Source organism: Schistocerca serialis, chromosome 2 (assembly GCF_023864345.2).
Source record: "Schistocerca serialis cubense isolate TAMUIC-IGC-003099 chromosome 2, iqSchSeri2.2, whole genome shotgun sequence".
Taxonomy (NCBI): Eukaryota; Metazoa; Arthropoda; class Insecta; order Orthoptera; family Acrididae; genus Schistocerca; species Schistocerca serialis.
This window is the reverse complement of record NC_064639.1, coordinates 300011410-300028020: the sequence shown is the minus strand read 5'-3', so window position 1 is coordinate 300028020 and position 16611 is coordinate 300011410. Positions and strand designations below refer to the sequence as shown.

General features: G+C 38.1%; 1 protein-coding gene across 2 annotated transcripts in view; it reads left to right on the top strand.

The window, feature by feature from the left end:
• Positions 1 to 16611, top strand: part of LOC126457070 (uncharacterized) — a 65538-nt gene that overhangs the window by 24466 nt on the left and 24461 nt on the right. For both annotated transcript variants that reach the window (XM_050093069.1, XM_050093070.1), the window contains exons 6-8: positions 1870 to 2010; positions 7527 to 7705; positions 10032 to 11604. In XM_050093069.1, the coding sequence (XP_049949026.1) occupies positions 1870 to 2010; positions 7527 to 7705; positions 10032 to 11604 (1893 nt within the window). The remainder of the gene's footprint in view (positions 1 to 1869; positions 2011 to 7526; positions 7706 to 10031; positions 11605 to 16611) is intronic.

Here is a 16611-nt window from a genome sequence, read left to right as displayed (position 1 = left end):
GCTTCCACCTTGTGGAGTCTTTCATGCAGAAGACAGGAATCAAATGAATGAAATGGCCTACAGTACCTGCGGACATGAACACGAATGACGTGCCTGGAACCACTTCAAACTTGCAGTGCATTGTCACAAGAACCCTCCTCACACACTGAATCCTCCTCACACACACATCGTCACAGGATGGTAACAACCAAAGACTGGATAGGCTTGAGCAGGAGATAATAGTTTCAACTAATGGATGGCATCAGTTTTCCATGTTTAAAAAATACAGAGCATGAAATAAAAACAACAGATTGTAATGCAAAATAGAGCTTTCTGAATGCCTGATGCCTGTAATTGTAACAATATCACAAGTAATGTGGAAACGTCCTGTGGCATCTGCATTCATCCTACAAATGATCGAATAGTTATGGACAGAAGTTATTAAGCTAAGTCAAAGCATTGCTTTATCTTTCTTGTATTGTTTGTAAGTATATATTCTTTCAAAAGCACTATGACACTAAAAGGTGAATTTTGCTTTCCTCCCAGGTAAAATATCTTTCATGGCACGTAATTCTACTTGTGGAGAAATTACGTTTCAATTTTTTTTTTTTTTTTTTTTTTTTAAAGCAGATCCCTGAAACTGTGTCTAGCCTTATCTTGAAACTTTTATTGTCCATATCATGTGATCAGACATTGTTAAACAGCTGGAGAGAAGTATAATTTGGTTTTGGGTCCCAGTCTTTTGATTTTACAATTTCCACACTCAAACATTGTAATTTCTCTCTGCTCCTCTTAAAATGGAATATCTCACTCTACAAGTTTTATAAAATAATGTGAATCTCTCCGTGCTGTAAAATTTACCATCTTATTCTTCAAAGTGGTCACCATCAATGGCGTGACATTCCCTCTCCCAAAAAGACACTGTGGAGAGGTTTAGAAGTTAGCTGCAGGCATCAGTGGAAAGTTTTGTGATTAAGAGCGTCAGAGTATCACCTCTTCTCTCCTTGCCAGCCACATATGCTGGCAAAAATTTGTTCTTGAGAAGTATCACACGAGTCTGCTTTAACAGTCTTGATTGGGGATGCAGATTACACTGAGAAAAATGATGCCTTGGTTAAGGCACTGGGCTCCAGTTTTAAAAGAACCACATCGCCATTTGATCATTCCAACTAGATTTTATGCAGTTTTCCAAAATCATTTTAAAATCAATACCATAATGGTTTGTTTAAAAATGCTGGGATTGATTCTTATTCTCAACTTTCTTCACCCAAGCTATTTCTTTCCCTAAAGATCTTCACTTTGCTTCATTTTGCCATTCTTTTGACCTCTTAATGTCAGGTGGTGCCCTTTGGTACATATGCCGAAACTTCATTTTCATTCTCATTATGGACTTTATTTCTACAGTAACAAGCTTATGATTTTCCCTGGACTGACACCACCTTGAATAGCTCCCTTATTGCATTTGGGGATATTTGGACTAAAATAAGCAGAAATCTGAACCTTGCAAAATAGTCACAAGTTAAGAAAGAAATATCCACATAGTTTTAATATCATTCCAACATCAGGACATTTCAGTCTAAATATTCCAAATGTTCAGTTCCTGACTGTAAAAGACTTGACACTGTGCTTTTTGTTGTATTTTATAAAATACCTTATAACAAATATACAAGATGCTTAGATGTTGCTCCATGTCCATTATTACTGTTGATGTGTTGTGTTGCATGTATAAAATCATTAAATCATTCACTTGCCTCATTTTAAAAGAATTGCAACATATGTAACATATTTGGCAGAAGGTGTATCACAACAGACTCAATCTGTCCACAAGCATATATATATAACAGCTAAACCAGCACATGTAATTTACACATACAATAATGTATCTTACAGGTGGCTCAAGATTTTCTACTCGAAAAACACTTGCACACCACATGAAGTCCTTGCATACTGCATACAGATTATGTTATCCGTGCCCATGTTGCAAGAACACTTTCAGCAACAATTGGAGTGTCTATCGACATCTGTACAAGGGTAAGAAAAATTTGATTATTCATTGGGAAAAGCATGTAAAGTTCCTTAAAACAGTAATACAATTTTTGAGTAATGAACGCTGTATATCAAACAGAGTTTATACCTATCTAAAAACACAGATGATGTGACTTGCCGAACGAAAGTGCTGGCAGGTCGAACACAAAATTCAAGTTTTCGCAACAAACTGTTGCCTCGTCAGGAAAGAGGGAAGGAGAGGGAAAGACGAAAGGATGTGGGTTTTAAGGGAGAGGGTAAGGAGTCATTCCAATACCTATTATACCATTCAAATTCAATAGCATTTTTTGAAAACTGATAACCTCTGACTAAATTGTTACAAGTACCTCACATAAAGCATTCAGCTGTGCCCTGATACAATAATGAGGGGGAGGATGTTTGGGGAACATGTAAGGGAGACAAATAGAAAAGTGGTACAGATACATGCCTATTAGTTTGGAATGGAATTCACAATTGGAAGGTTATGTAAGTAGAAAAATGCAAAGTGTTTGCGGCAAGGGAGAGGGAGGGAGAATTGATAGGATGTGGGTGAAGACTATGGAAGTAGGAACTATGGAAGTAGATATACTGTGAAGAACCTTTTTTAATTCTATTTTTTATTTCTCATTTTTAAGAATATTCTGAAGAAAGAACATGCAACAAAAATGCAGTATAGAATATGAAGCAAAAAAAAAAAAAAAAAAAAAAAAATCTCTCTGACTGACACTGTTAGTACAGAAGTGAGATTTCCAACCACACTCACAACCTTTGTATGATTGTTTGTGCAGGAACAAGGCCCAAGATTTTAGTGTTCATAAACGCTGTTTTAAAAAAGATGAGACAGTTTTTTTTTTAAATATACAGGGTGATTCAAAAAGAATACCACAACTTTAAAAATGTGTATTTAATGAAAGAAACATAATATAACGTTCTGTTATACATCATTACAAAGAGTATTTAAAAAGGTTTTTTTTTTCACTCAAAAACAAGTTCAGAGATGTTCAATATGGCCCCCTCCAGACACTCGAGCAATATCAACCCGATACTCCAACTCGTTCCACACTCTCTGTAGCATATCAGGCGTAACAGTTTGGATAGCTGCTGTTATTTCTCGTTTCAAATCATCAGTGGTGGCTGGGAGAGGTGGCCGAAACACCATATCCTTAACATACCCCCATAAGAAAAATCGCAGGGGGTAAGATCAGGGCTTCTTGGAGGCCAGTGATGAAGTGCTCTGTCACGGGCTGCCTGGCGGCCGATCCATCGCCTCGGGTAGTTGACCTTTTTCGTAGGACTCTCCATACAGTTGATTGTGGAATTTGCAGCTCTCTGCTAGCTCTGTGAGTCGATTTTCCTGGGCTGTGAACAAATGCTTGCTGGATGCGTGCTACATTTTCATCACTCATTCTCGGCCGTCCAGAACTTTTCCCTTTGCACAAACATCCATTCTCTGTAAACTGTTTATACCAACGTTTAATACAGCACCTATCAGGAGGTTTAACACCATACTTTGTTCGAAATGCACGCTGAACAACTGTCGTCAATTCACTTCTGCCGTACTCAATAACACAAAAAGCTTTCTGTTGAGCGGTCGCCATCTTAGCATCAACTGACGCTGACGCCTAGTCAACAGCACCTCAAGCGAACAAATGTACAACTAAATGAAACTTTATAGCTCCCTTAATTCGCCGACAGATAGTGCTTAGCTCTGCCTTTTGTCGTTGCAGAGTTTTAAATTCCTAAAGTTGTGGTATTCTTTTTGAATCACCCAGTATATATATAAAAAGATCATCTGTGAAACTGTTCAAAATTTTCCCATTGAAGCAAATTTTGCAAACTAAAAGTTGAAGATAAGACAGTGTTCTATGTGGCATCATCAAGGATATATGCTTGACTGTTAATAAGACTGTGAAGTCCATGTTTGATCCAAGCAGGTCTAAGAACTTAAGAGTCCATTTTGATTTTCACAGAAAAACAACAAAGTACAAGTCGTTCATGATTCTAAGTGTGTAATACAATGCACTATGGCATATTGCAAGGCAGTCAGCAACACTTAAGACATCAGATGACATTATATTAGTGAATAGAATTATAATAGTTTCCTAAGGTGATTTCTGCTATACACTGCAACTAATGTAATGATGAACACATGTTATTACAGGTCGTCTTAGAAAGCTCAGGTCTTCAGGACCAGTACCAGTCTTATGTCTGTGGACTTGTGGACACATGAGGAGACAACATGAATGTATGGCAGTTAGTTATTAAGAACTGTGGAGGACATGGCTCCAGAAGCAGGAGGAAAAAGACCTGCTGAATGATTTATGTCAGTCAGCTGCCACAATTTAAAGACTTTTTTTCTTTTCTTTTAGACTGAGCTAGTGCACATAACAAATTCTGCCAGCTGCTGGCTTCATGGAAGGGCAGTATCAGTGCCCCTAAACTACTGTACTGCAAGTGCCTGTAAATTGGGAAATATATAATTTGATTACTAGTATTGAGAGGACAACACTGCCAGTCATCTGGTGGAATTTGATTCATTAACCATACCAGAGCTTCTGCACCTCAAAATAACCTTTGAAGATGAGATGTCAGTTATTTTCTGTGAAGTCAGTGGCAAATAGAACTCTAACAGAATTGAACTTACAATTGTGACATTATTATGAAACAAACATTTGGAACAGAAAATATTTAGTGGATGTTGTGCAAATGATCATATTTGTATTGCTTGGATTTACCTCATGCCCTCAAAACTTATTTTTCATTTTAAATGTGTGTGACTCATGACAAAAGTCAGTTTTGCCGTGGTTATTCATTAGGTATGGGCAAACATGTGCAACTTGACTCTGAACCTCAGTATTAATTACTTCTTACATGGCCGACTGTGCCAATGGTGCAGACAATTTGATCTTTCTTGTTCTATTTCATTCACTAATACAAAAGCTTATTGGAACCTGGTGCAGTTTCATTTTGTATTCTATGTTGATTGAAGTGTGTTTAAGTGGTAGCTTCAACTAAATGCGAAACCTCTTAGAATTTCCTGAGAGTTTACTGGTGCAGCAGACCTATAATCTGTGGCAAATTGTCATATATCATTCTGTTTGCAGAGTAGTACTATTTCTTGTAGATTTCATGTTCTCTTCTCTCTTCAGTACTCAGATAGAAAGAGACCAGAAAGCTCTGTGCAGGGTGTTTGGAAATTCCTGGTATGAACATCTAGGTCTTGTAGAGGAGGTTGAGTACACATGAATAGGAACCCATGACTGAAAATGTAGCATTTCCATTCTAAGATGTTTTCAATTCAGATGTTTAACTCATCAGCTTCTGCTTGAGGAATTGAATTCGGCATGACACACTGCAATTATGAGGTAACAGTTCGAAAGGAAATGTCAGTTTATTACTTAAGCACATTTGTTTGTCTTAACACTTGTACATTACATGTTAACATTATTCCAAAATGAAAAAGTACCCAGCATACTGTATGTACAGAATAGTAATGATGCATTACATCAGTGGCATAATGTGGCGACCATCAATGTTAGAAACATTGAACTTACGAAACATCTTCTGGTACACACTCTCCATCCCATCAGTGTCACTTCAGTTTCTCTCTCTCTCTCTACAGAAGTCTCTCAGTAAGGCGGATGTTAAGTGACATCAAATGACCATTTGACATAGTACATGTCAGCCTGTCTACCCTATTGTATACTGGGACAAGCAACTCTGAGACTTTTCTCTTTCCCTCAGCAGCGGTGGACACGTTACACAAAATATTATGGATACATTCCCCTCTGCAAGTCCTACAAGTTTGCAATGGGAAATTCCAAACACCCTGACTACGAGAATGATTTGCGACAGTTCATTGAAATAGTTGAAAGGAAGTGTTAAATCTTGAACATGGTGTTATAGTGGGCACACAAGCGATGGGACATAGCATTTCTGAGGTAGCGATGAAATGGGGATTTTCCCGCAAACCATTTCACAAGTGTGCTGTGAATATCAGGAATCCGGCCAAACATCAAATTTCCGACGTAGGTGTGGCTGCAAAAAGATCCTGCAAGAAAGGGGCCAACGATGGCTGAAGAGAATCGGTCAGTGTGACAAAAGTGCAACCCTTCTGCAAGTTGTTGCAGATTTTAACAAGTGTCAACGTGCCAACCATTCAACGAAACATTGTCGATATGGGCTTTCTGAGTCAGAGCCCACTCGTATACCCTTGATGACTGTACAGCACACAGATTTACGCTTCACCTGGGCCTGTTAGCGCCAACATTGGACTGTTGATGACTGGAAACATGTTGCCTGGTCAGACAGGTCTCGTTTCAAATTGTATCAAAAGCGGATAGATGTGGATGTGTACGGGTATGGAGACAACTACATGAATCCATGGACCCTGCATGTTAGCAGGGGACTGTTGGACTGTTCAAGCTGGTGGAGGCTTTGTAATGGTGTGGGGTATGTGCAGTTGGAGTGATATGGGACCCCTGATACGTCTAGATGAGTCTCCGACTGGTGACATGTACCTAAGTAAGCATCCTGTCCAATCACCTGCATCCATTCATATCCATTGTGCATTCCGACGAACTTGGGCAATTCCAGTGGGACAATGCAACACCTCACACGTCCAGAATTGCTACAGAGTGGGTCCAGGAACACTCTTCTGGATTTAAACACTTCCACTGGCCATCAAACTCCCCAGACATGAACATTATTGAGCATATATGGGATACCTTGCAACATTCTGTGCAGAAGAGATCTCCACCCCCTCATGCTCTTACAGATTTATGGACAGCACTGCAGGATTCATAGTGTCACTTTCCTCAAACACTACTTCAGACATTAGTCAAGTCAATGCCACGTCGTGTTGCGGCCCTTCTGCGTGCTTGCGGGGATCCTACATTATATTAGGAAGGTGTACCAGTTTCTTTGGCTATTCTGTGTATTTTTGGCCTATGGTGTAAAGTGCTAAATCTTAAACTTGCAAATAACAGGCATAATATTTTTGGTCTATAGTGCGAAGACATGGGAGTATAGGCACTGATTATAGCGTGAAGAGATGAAAGTATAGATACTGATATTGTGAGCCTATTCTCATTAGGCAGTCATTAAATTAAGTGGTTAAATATCTCACAAGAGTTCACAAGTTTCCTTGGTATGCAGAATAAATGGATTTAAAAATGTAAAACTGTAAATGAATGAGTATATTTGGCTGAACCTAGAAAGATAGTTAATGCATGAATATTGTCATTTGAAATAAACAGTTCTCTATATTTAATCATAAGATTTTAAGATGGCATACATGGGTTTAAAAAAACTGAAATAAATTTGTTATATGAGAGTAGCTTAGACATATAAATAAGAGCAAAACTCCGAACTGGACAGAGAAATCAAAAAGAAAAAAATGGTCACCATGTACATGGAAAACAGTTGAGAGTGTATATTTCTGTTAAATTTTGAAACCAAAAGAATTTGTGTTACTACATATATTTAATGATTATGCTGACAACTGAAAATTTTCCATGCAGTTCATCGCAAAACAACAGCTCAAGTACGGAAACTGCGACCTCAGATACAGAGTAAAGCTTTCAAGAGAGAAATTGGTGTGGAGAAACTGTGCAGTGATAGCAGCAGCACTGATAAAGTTCCACCTACTGAGCAAGAAGCTGCTCGGAAAGAACAGAACCGAATTGACCAAGAAAATAAGGTAACTTAGTTATGATTTAAAAGTAGCAGATTTTAAATTACTTTGAAAGAATTCATTGAATTTTGTAGCCAATGATTTGGTTAACATAGCATCTGTCTCATTGCTACCCGTCATCCGAGAGAAAATTATCATTTTTATTACTAAGTTTATCTGTTTCAAGCCTAATAACACACCAGATTGCCCTTTCGTTGTTCTGTAAATTTTGAATTTTTCGTGCATAGTATTTGGTGTTTGCTTTTTTTGATGACCGGAGAATTTTTGCAATACTGTTTGCAGTGCATTTTTGTCTTCATTATAGCTATTCCTCTATGTTAAACAAAGTTCTCCCTTCTCGTAGTTAAACACAACAGATGGGTTTATGGCTGTCATTTGACCATCATTGTCAGATAAACCATTTATTATGGAGCACATATTTATTCATGGCAGACAATAAATCTTCAGCTGCTGCTGCAGCAATACTTCCTTCTATTCTTTTTGGGAATAATACTGTGGGGATCAAATCAAAGCTGGACATCAGTAAGTCAAGGACTGCCTGAAATCTCCACATACAACCAGTTTTCAGTTATAGTATAACCCCACTTTTACATTCACAGAATTAATGTTTTCCCACCGTTTACAACATTTTTTGTCACTTCCATCAAATTTCCTATGTCCACAATGTTAATTCACACTCAATTTTGCATCAGCATATTTATAATTTTCCCTCAATTTACGCTTCACGAAAAAATTTTTGTGGAAACAAAACTGACGTAAAATGACACTGGCATGATGTTGACCATCAAGTAGTGTTTACAAACATTATGTGGTTAAGTTTCTTTACACCAGGGGGCTCTACTTAGTGGATTTAAACTGGTAAACTTGTAAAAGTTGGAACAATTCGTGCCCTGTCTCCTGCTGCTGCCAAACTCTACTCTGCTTGGTGGCTGATAGGAGTAGGTTTGTATGAATAACGATAACATGACCAATCACAACCATTTCCAAACTGTCTCTGCAACTCACATGCAGTTTTGTGGTTGTTGCAGTCATTGACACACCTCTGTCGAACCATATGTAGTGTTTTTCGTCTTTTCGCTGCTTGCAGCACTAATTGACACCTTAATTCAGTTTGCATTGCTCAAATGTTTTTGATTTAAGCACAGCGTAAATTATGTATGTTTTCATGCTGAGCAAAACGTGTTTCAAGGATTTATTCTCATTGTAAAGTGTGATGTTTATGTAGGTATCTTTTGTGATGTTACACAAAAAACAATGTGAGTGATAGTTCTTGTGTGTGTGTGTGTGTGTGTGTGTGTGTGTGTGTGTGTCAGGGAGGGGGGGTTTCTACATAACTGAGGAAGCACAGTGCCAGATTACCTCAAAAAGAAGACTACAGTTCAAAAGATGCAGAGCAACACACATGCGAACACCACACAAAATACTTATGTAAATATTTGCACTTGATATCGAGAAAAAATTCTCAAAACACTGTGCTGAGCATGAAAGAATATGTAACTGATGCAGTGTTTCATTATTTAAATTATGAATGACAGCTGCAGACATCAGTAATGATGTATGAAACTGAGTCAAACATTTCTGCTTCCCATTTATCAGTTTTCATTATATCAGTAGTTTTTATTAGATAATAAAAAAGTCCCTGACAAGAGTATTTTGATGCCTATTATGTGCACACACATAAAGTGCGAAAATGCAAGAGGGTATCCTATATGTAACATATTTCTACTGCCTTGTTAATATTCCCTCTAACTGTTTAATGAAGCTTAAAACATATCCTGTCAGAACTGCTACCTTGTATATTTCTAAATTTATTATTGAAGTACAGCATTTCGAGATCTGTTCATTGCAGTATTCAATGGCATACATGGCCTGGGAGTTTATTCCATTTTTTGTATAATATTTTTGATTTTTTAATGTCCTGTATTGATAAGAGATGATGCTCATCTTTCTTATTTAACACACACACACACAGAGAGAGAGAGGGGGGGGGGGGAGCATGTTTTACAATTGTAAAACAACTAATGCATTCCCCATATAATGAGAGAGCACAGTTATGATCCAGGTAACATACAAATGACAGGCTACCTATACACTTTAATGAAAGCAGAACTATTTCAAAATAATCAAAACCAATATTTTATCAAAACAAGAAAAATACTGACAGTTTTATGAAGGCAGTATCTTTTCAACACTTGCAGAAGATTCATTGCTGGAGGTACTCCTCCTTCCAAATTATTTACATTCAGCCAAGTGATTCATTGCATAATTTCTTCTTTCTCTTAATGTTTGTCCAGGCATTAGAGGACTAATTTAAATTTTTGTTTTTGGTCAGGAGTGGATGGACAACTTTGAGGACGATCAAGAGCTACAAAGATGTGGGGGCTGTGGCCGAAGGTTTGAACGTCGCGCAGCACTGACATCTCATTCCCAGATTTGTCAAAAACGCATAGCTGCCAGGAAAATCAAAGTGCCAAATATGACACAAGCATCTTCTGAGAAATCTGCACCAAAAAGTGGTAATACTGATGCAACGAAACCTGTGACATCCAACAGAGAGAATGAGAGTAAAGCAGAGGCTGTTCCAGTTTCTGAGAATGTTCAAAGAGCTCGTCACTCGAGTGGCAGCAATTGGTCTGATGCCCCTAAGAAAGAAGTCCTCGGTAAACGCATAGAAATCCAGATTCGAAGAGACTACTGTAAATTTGGTTCAAATATTCCTTCCTCTTCTCAGCAACAGAGCAATAACTTCAGTAGGTCTGTGTCTCCAGAAAGCATTCCGAACATTTCACCACCAGTGAAAGATGAAACAGAGTCCTTGCTATCCGAAGCAGAAGTTGATGATGAAAATGATACAGATTTCTCAAAAAAGAGGCATTATGTTTCTAGGCTAGATGCAGCTGAGAGTCAAATTACCGACACTGACAAGCTAGAAACTAATCCTTCTGAAGCATCCCAAGGAAATACTGCCAATTCTCCTGGAGAGACACATAAGAGGAGTGCCACAGCAAGGTCAGCTCTCAGATCCAAAAGACGACTTGCCAGCATTGATAAAGAACTGCCACAAAATTGTGCTCTGAAGAAGAGAAGAGCTACAGTGGATGAAGTAAGTGATAAGGAAGGTAGTGCATCTGAAACTAATGAAAATAGTGAATATCATGAAAACATCAAACACAGGGCTCAAAGAAGTTCTTCTGTGGAACATTTTTCTCCAATAATGGAGAGAAAAATGCATTCTCTCATAAATTTAAAGCGACTACAGTGTTTGCCTTGTCAAAAGAAGTTCAACAAGTTGCCAAACTTGAGAAGACATGTGGCTGTGCATATCGGATGGAACAGATATCGCTGTCCCATTTGTAACTATAAATGCTTTGCAAAGTGTGACTGTGTGCATCATGTGATTAAAGTCCACGGTAATGACAGAAGTGAAGCACTCGACATGGTCCAGTTAATTGAATCTCAGGGCTCAGATACAAGCTCGAATGACAAGTCTCCAGTGCTTAGCTCGGCAGCCAAGACTGGGAAGATTAAAAAGGAGGCTGCAGTAGACACAAATTTCAATAGAGATTTGACTGAAGCAGATGCAGAATGTGAAACTCTGGCTACTACAAATGGAGTCAGTGTGTCATATATAATAGATAATGCAGACCCTCAGAGTTGTTCGACTGAAGAAGATAGGATTCAAGTTTTTCTTTTTGATGGTGAGAGTGCAAACAAGGATAGTGATTTGGCAGATCCAAATTCACCATTGAACTGCTTAGGTGACGCTGATCTCGATGACTCGGAGGTGTCTTACATAGTTCCTGAAGGAGAACCAGTAATACACAGTTTGGAAAATAACTGCAACGAAACTGTTCTGAACTTTATCGATGAAAATTTTCATACTCAGGCACCCAGCATAAATGGAGGTAAGAATTAGTGTAATTAACTAATTGTTGTTACCATGATCATTATTGCCATCTTGTGACATCGATGATATTAAACATAGATAGCTAGACATCTTGGACAGAGTATGTTGTTAAGTTCAGTGAATGCGTAACTTGGCCTATGACAATCACTGCTCAGAAAACCTTGCAAACTGTGCCAGGTCTAGGGTCAAACATTTTTGTATCCACACTGTGGATAACATGTTTCTTGTGACAAAATTATTACAGATTTAAAAATATTGCTGTAGCTGTTAAATTGTATGGTATTAAAGACTGAAGTTTCTTTATTGGTGTGAAAAAAAAGTTCATCCAGAGTGTGAATGAATTGAAACAATGTACAGTATGTTATTATTTGCAATTGGAAAGAATGCCATCAAGAATGTAGTAGATCAGGTATAACAAGAAAAAGACAGCAAACATAAATGTATGTTGGTGTTCACAATCATTAAATATTACTTGTTGCAGCGTACTGGTCTTTTTGTGCCTCATTCTTTATTACCTGTACTGATAGCTGGACTGCTTGTCTTGTGTAATTGATCAAGTCATTTTACCATTGGGCCCACCACTACCCATATATCCTCTTAGGATACATTTGTTAGAAACATAATAATGAAACTAAAAGTACAAAAGATGCTATGCTTCAAGATTCAGTAGCTGCCCATGGTACAAGATTAGCGGAACAAAGGTTATTACCACAGACAGGAGTAGCTTCTCAGTTGGTGGGCTCTATATCAGACAAAAAGCCAAGGGTTTTGGATCTAATCCCACTCCCAGGAGATTACTTGTCACCTCTGGCAGTTCTTAAAGTATGTGAAAAATAACAGTTTGCAATGTGGTTCTGATAGCATTTTAAACTGAAGATTCTCTTATAACTGGTCATGTAAGTGAGTCCACAGGTCTGAAAGAAGGCAAAGAATACCACCTCCAATGGGACCATGTCAGGTGAAGCATTATGGTGTTCAAGCTGAGCTCTGAATTGATGACTGCTTTATTTTCTGAGGCAGTAGATGTCCATATTGTCATATGTGCCAGCTCCTTTTTTCTTCTAAGATGCAAATATAGATGCAAGACATGACATACATCTGAACTGTACATGTTATTCTTCAGAATTGTGACTGAAAACACTCATATTTTTGAAAACTGTATGTCGTTATTTTTTCGTGTAACTGGTGGTTTTGAACAACCATTTCTGGAGATGGTGAAATCCAGTGCCAGCATAGTCTGCTTCTTTCAGATACCACGAAACTTAGTAAGCCCATCTCTTGGATGGATCACTATCAACATGTGCATCCTTGCAATGGAACACTGTAGAGCGGTTTGCGATTTAATTCATTGCATTAGCACTTCGTACCATTACTTCTGCATTTGCCAGCCAAATACATGATGAGAATTTCTTTCACCACCAGGATTTTAAACTGACTGCATTCAAATCAAATTCCTCTTCACGAATGTATCAGACTCTAGATTTGTTATTCTTTCTTGACTTTTGATCGGATATAGCCCACAACCTTCAGTACTCTACCATAGTATGTAATCCTACCAAAATTTTCTCAGGCCATATGAGATTTCTACATAAGTATCTCTGTTGTCAAATCTGTGAGAATACCATTCTGTTTATTCAGGGTACTTCCACCAAGTAAGGTGGCAGAATGGATTTCTGTGCAGAAGAGGCGGGGTTAAATTCCCATCTAGGAGATTTCTGTGGTTTTTGTAAATCACATAAAGCAAATAGTGATTCCCAAAGTGAGGCCACAGCCACTTTTTCCTCTCGTCCTTTCCCACTGTAAGTTTGTGTTTCAGTATAATTATCTCATTGTTCATGGGACTGTAAACTTCACTTTAATGTGTCCTACAACCTATAGTTCAGCTAATGACAAGATATGCCACGGACACAGTTTATCAATTATAAGTTTCCATTACCATAATTATGGTGTAATCATACAAGTAATCTCAATAACAAAAGCGCAGTTGAATAAATAATCTGCAGTGGAAGCATATACTGCCCTTCCGCAAAAATTGCATCACACTGCAACAATACCAGTGCATAACAGCCTCTAAAACTTTTTTTTACTTATGATCTGCTAAGACTGTTTTTTTCAACTCTTTCTCTTTTCTTGTATCCCACAGTTATCTCATCATTTCCTGATTTTTCACTCGTCTTTCTTCTGTCTAAATGTCTTTCAGTGTTTTTCTTGGAATTTTTGTGGAAACCTTTGGAATTTATCAATTTCTTTTTGAGTGCCAGTCATTCCTCAATATCTTGTGGAGTAATTCAGGGTTCGTTTGTGTCCCTTCCAGTTCCTTTGCACCATCTGTTACCCAGTTTTAATATACTGAAGTAAGTGAACAGTCTTTTTGTTAGTCTGTTGGGATCTGTTCTCTGGATATGGCCATAGAAACCTGTGCTTCTTTTTCATCTCTGTAATTTTCTCAATGTGTGTAAGAAGTTCACTATTATGGGATCTTCTGCATTGTGTCTGCTCTTTAACTGGACCCAAAATTTCCTTAGTATTTTTTCTTTCTGTGATTTCCAGTGCTTCCATTACCACTTTTTTTATTCAGAGTTAAACATTCTACTGCATGAAGTACATGTGGGCAAATTACTATAGAGTCTAAGTTCAACACTGAGGGATATTGATTTCTTATTGTATACCAGTTGGTCAGGTGATTACAGGGTTATAAATACAAAATCAAATAGGGGTAATGCAGGAGTAGGTTTAATAATGAATAAAAAAATGGGAGTGCGGGTTAGCTACTACAAACAGCATAGTGAACGCATTATTGTGGCCAAGATAGACACAAAGCCCATGCCTACTACAGTAGTACAAGTTTATATGCCAACTAGCTCTGCAGATGATGAAGAAATTGATGAAATGTATGACGAGATAAAAGAAATTATTCAGGTAGTGAAGGGAGACGAAAATTTAATAGTCATGGGTGACTGGAATTCGTCAGTAGGAAATGGGAGAGAAGGAAACATAGTAGGTGAATATGGATTGGGGGGAAGAAATGAAAGAGGAAGCCGCCTTGTAGAATTTTGCACAGAGCATAACTTAATCATAGCTAACACTTGGTTCAAGAATCATGAAAGAAGGTTGTATACCTGGAAGAATCCTGGAGATACTAAAAGGTATCAGATAGATTACATAATGGTAAGACAGAGATTTAGGGACCAGGTTTTAAATTGTAAGACATTTCCAGGGGCAGATGTGGATTCTGACCACAATCTATTGGTTATGAACTGCAGATTGAAACTGAAGAAACTGCAAAAAGGCGGGAATTTAAGGAGATGGGACCTGGATAAACTGAAAGAACCAGAGGTGGTACAGAGTTTCAGGGAGAGCATAAGGGAACAATTGACAGGAATGGGGGAAAGAAATACAGTAGAAGAAGAATGGGTAGCTCTGAGGGATGAAGTAGTGAAGGCAGCAGAGGATCAAGTAGGTAAAAAGACGAGGGCTAATAGAAATCCTTGGGTAACAGAAGAAATATTGAATTTAATTGATGAAAGGAGAAAATATAAAAATGCAGTAAATGAAGCAGGCAAAAAGGAATACAAACGTCTCAAAAATGAGATCGACAGGAAGTGCAAAATGGCTAAGCAGGGATGGCTAGAGGACAAATGTAAGGATGTAGAGACTTGTCTCACTAGGGGTAAGATAGATACTGCCTACAGGAAAATTAAAGAGACCTTTGGAGATAAGAGAACCACTTGTATGAATATCAAGAGCTCAGATGGCAACCCAGTTCTAAGCAAAGAAGGGAAGGCAGAAAGGTGGAAGGAGTATATAGAGGGTTTATACAAGGGCGATGTACTTGAGGACAATATTATGGAAATGGAAGAGGATGTAGATGAAGATGAAATAGGAGATAAGATACTGCGTGAAGAGTTTGACAGAGCACTGAAAGACCTGAGTCGAAACAAGGCCCCGGGAGTAGACAACATTCCATTAGAACTACTGATGGCCTTGGGAGAGCCAGTCATGACAAAACTCTACCATCTGGTGAGCAAGATGTATGAGACAGGTGAAATACCCACAGACTTCAAGAAGAATATAATAATTCCAATCCCAAAGAAGCAGGTGTTGACAGATGTGAAAATTACCGAACAATCAGTTTAATAAGTCACAGCTGCAAAATACTAACGCGAATTCTTTACAGACGAATGGAAAAACTGGTAGAAGCGGACCTCGGGGAAGATCAGTTTGGATTCCGTAGAAATGTTGGAACACGTGAGGCAATACTAACCTTACGACTTATCTTAGAAGAAAGATTAAGAAAAGGCAAACCTACGTTTCTAGCATTTATAGACTTAGAGAAAGCTTTTGACAACGTTAACTGGAATACTCTCTTTCAAATTCTGAAGGTGGCAGGGGTGAAATACAGGGAGCGAAAGGCTATTTACAATTTGTACAGAAACCAGATGGCAGTTATAAGAGTCGAGGGGCATGAAAGGGAAGCAGTGGTTGGGAAAGGAGTGAGACAGGGTTGTAGCCTCTCCCCGATGTTATTCAATCTGTATATTGAGCAAGCAGTAAAGGAAACAAAAGAAAAATTCGGAGTAGGTATTAAAATCCATGGAGAAGAAATAAAAACTTTGAGGTTCGCCGATGACATTGTAATTCTGTCAGAGACAGCAAAGGACTTGGAAGAGCAGTTGAACGGAATGGACAGTGTCTTGAAAGGAGGATATAAAATGAACATCAACAAAAGCAAAACGAGGATAATGGAATGTAGTCAAATTAAATCGGGTGATGCTGAGGGGATTAGATTAGGAAATGAGACACTTAAAGTAGTAAAGGAGTTTTGCTATTTAGGGAGTAAAATAACTGATGATGGTCGAAGTAGAGATGATATAAAATGTAGACTGGCAATGGCAAGGAAATCGTTTCTGAAGAAGAGAAATTTGTTAACATCGAGTATAGATTTAAGTGTCAGGAAGTCGTTTCTGAAAGTATTTGTATGGAGTGTAGCCATGTATGGAAGTGA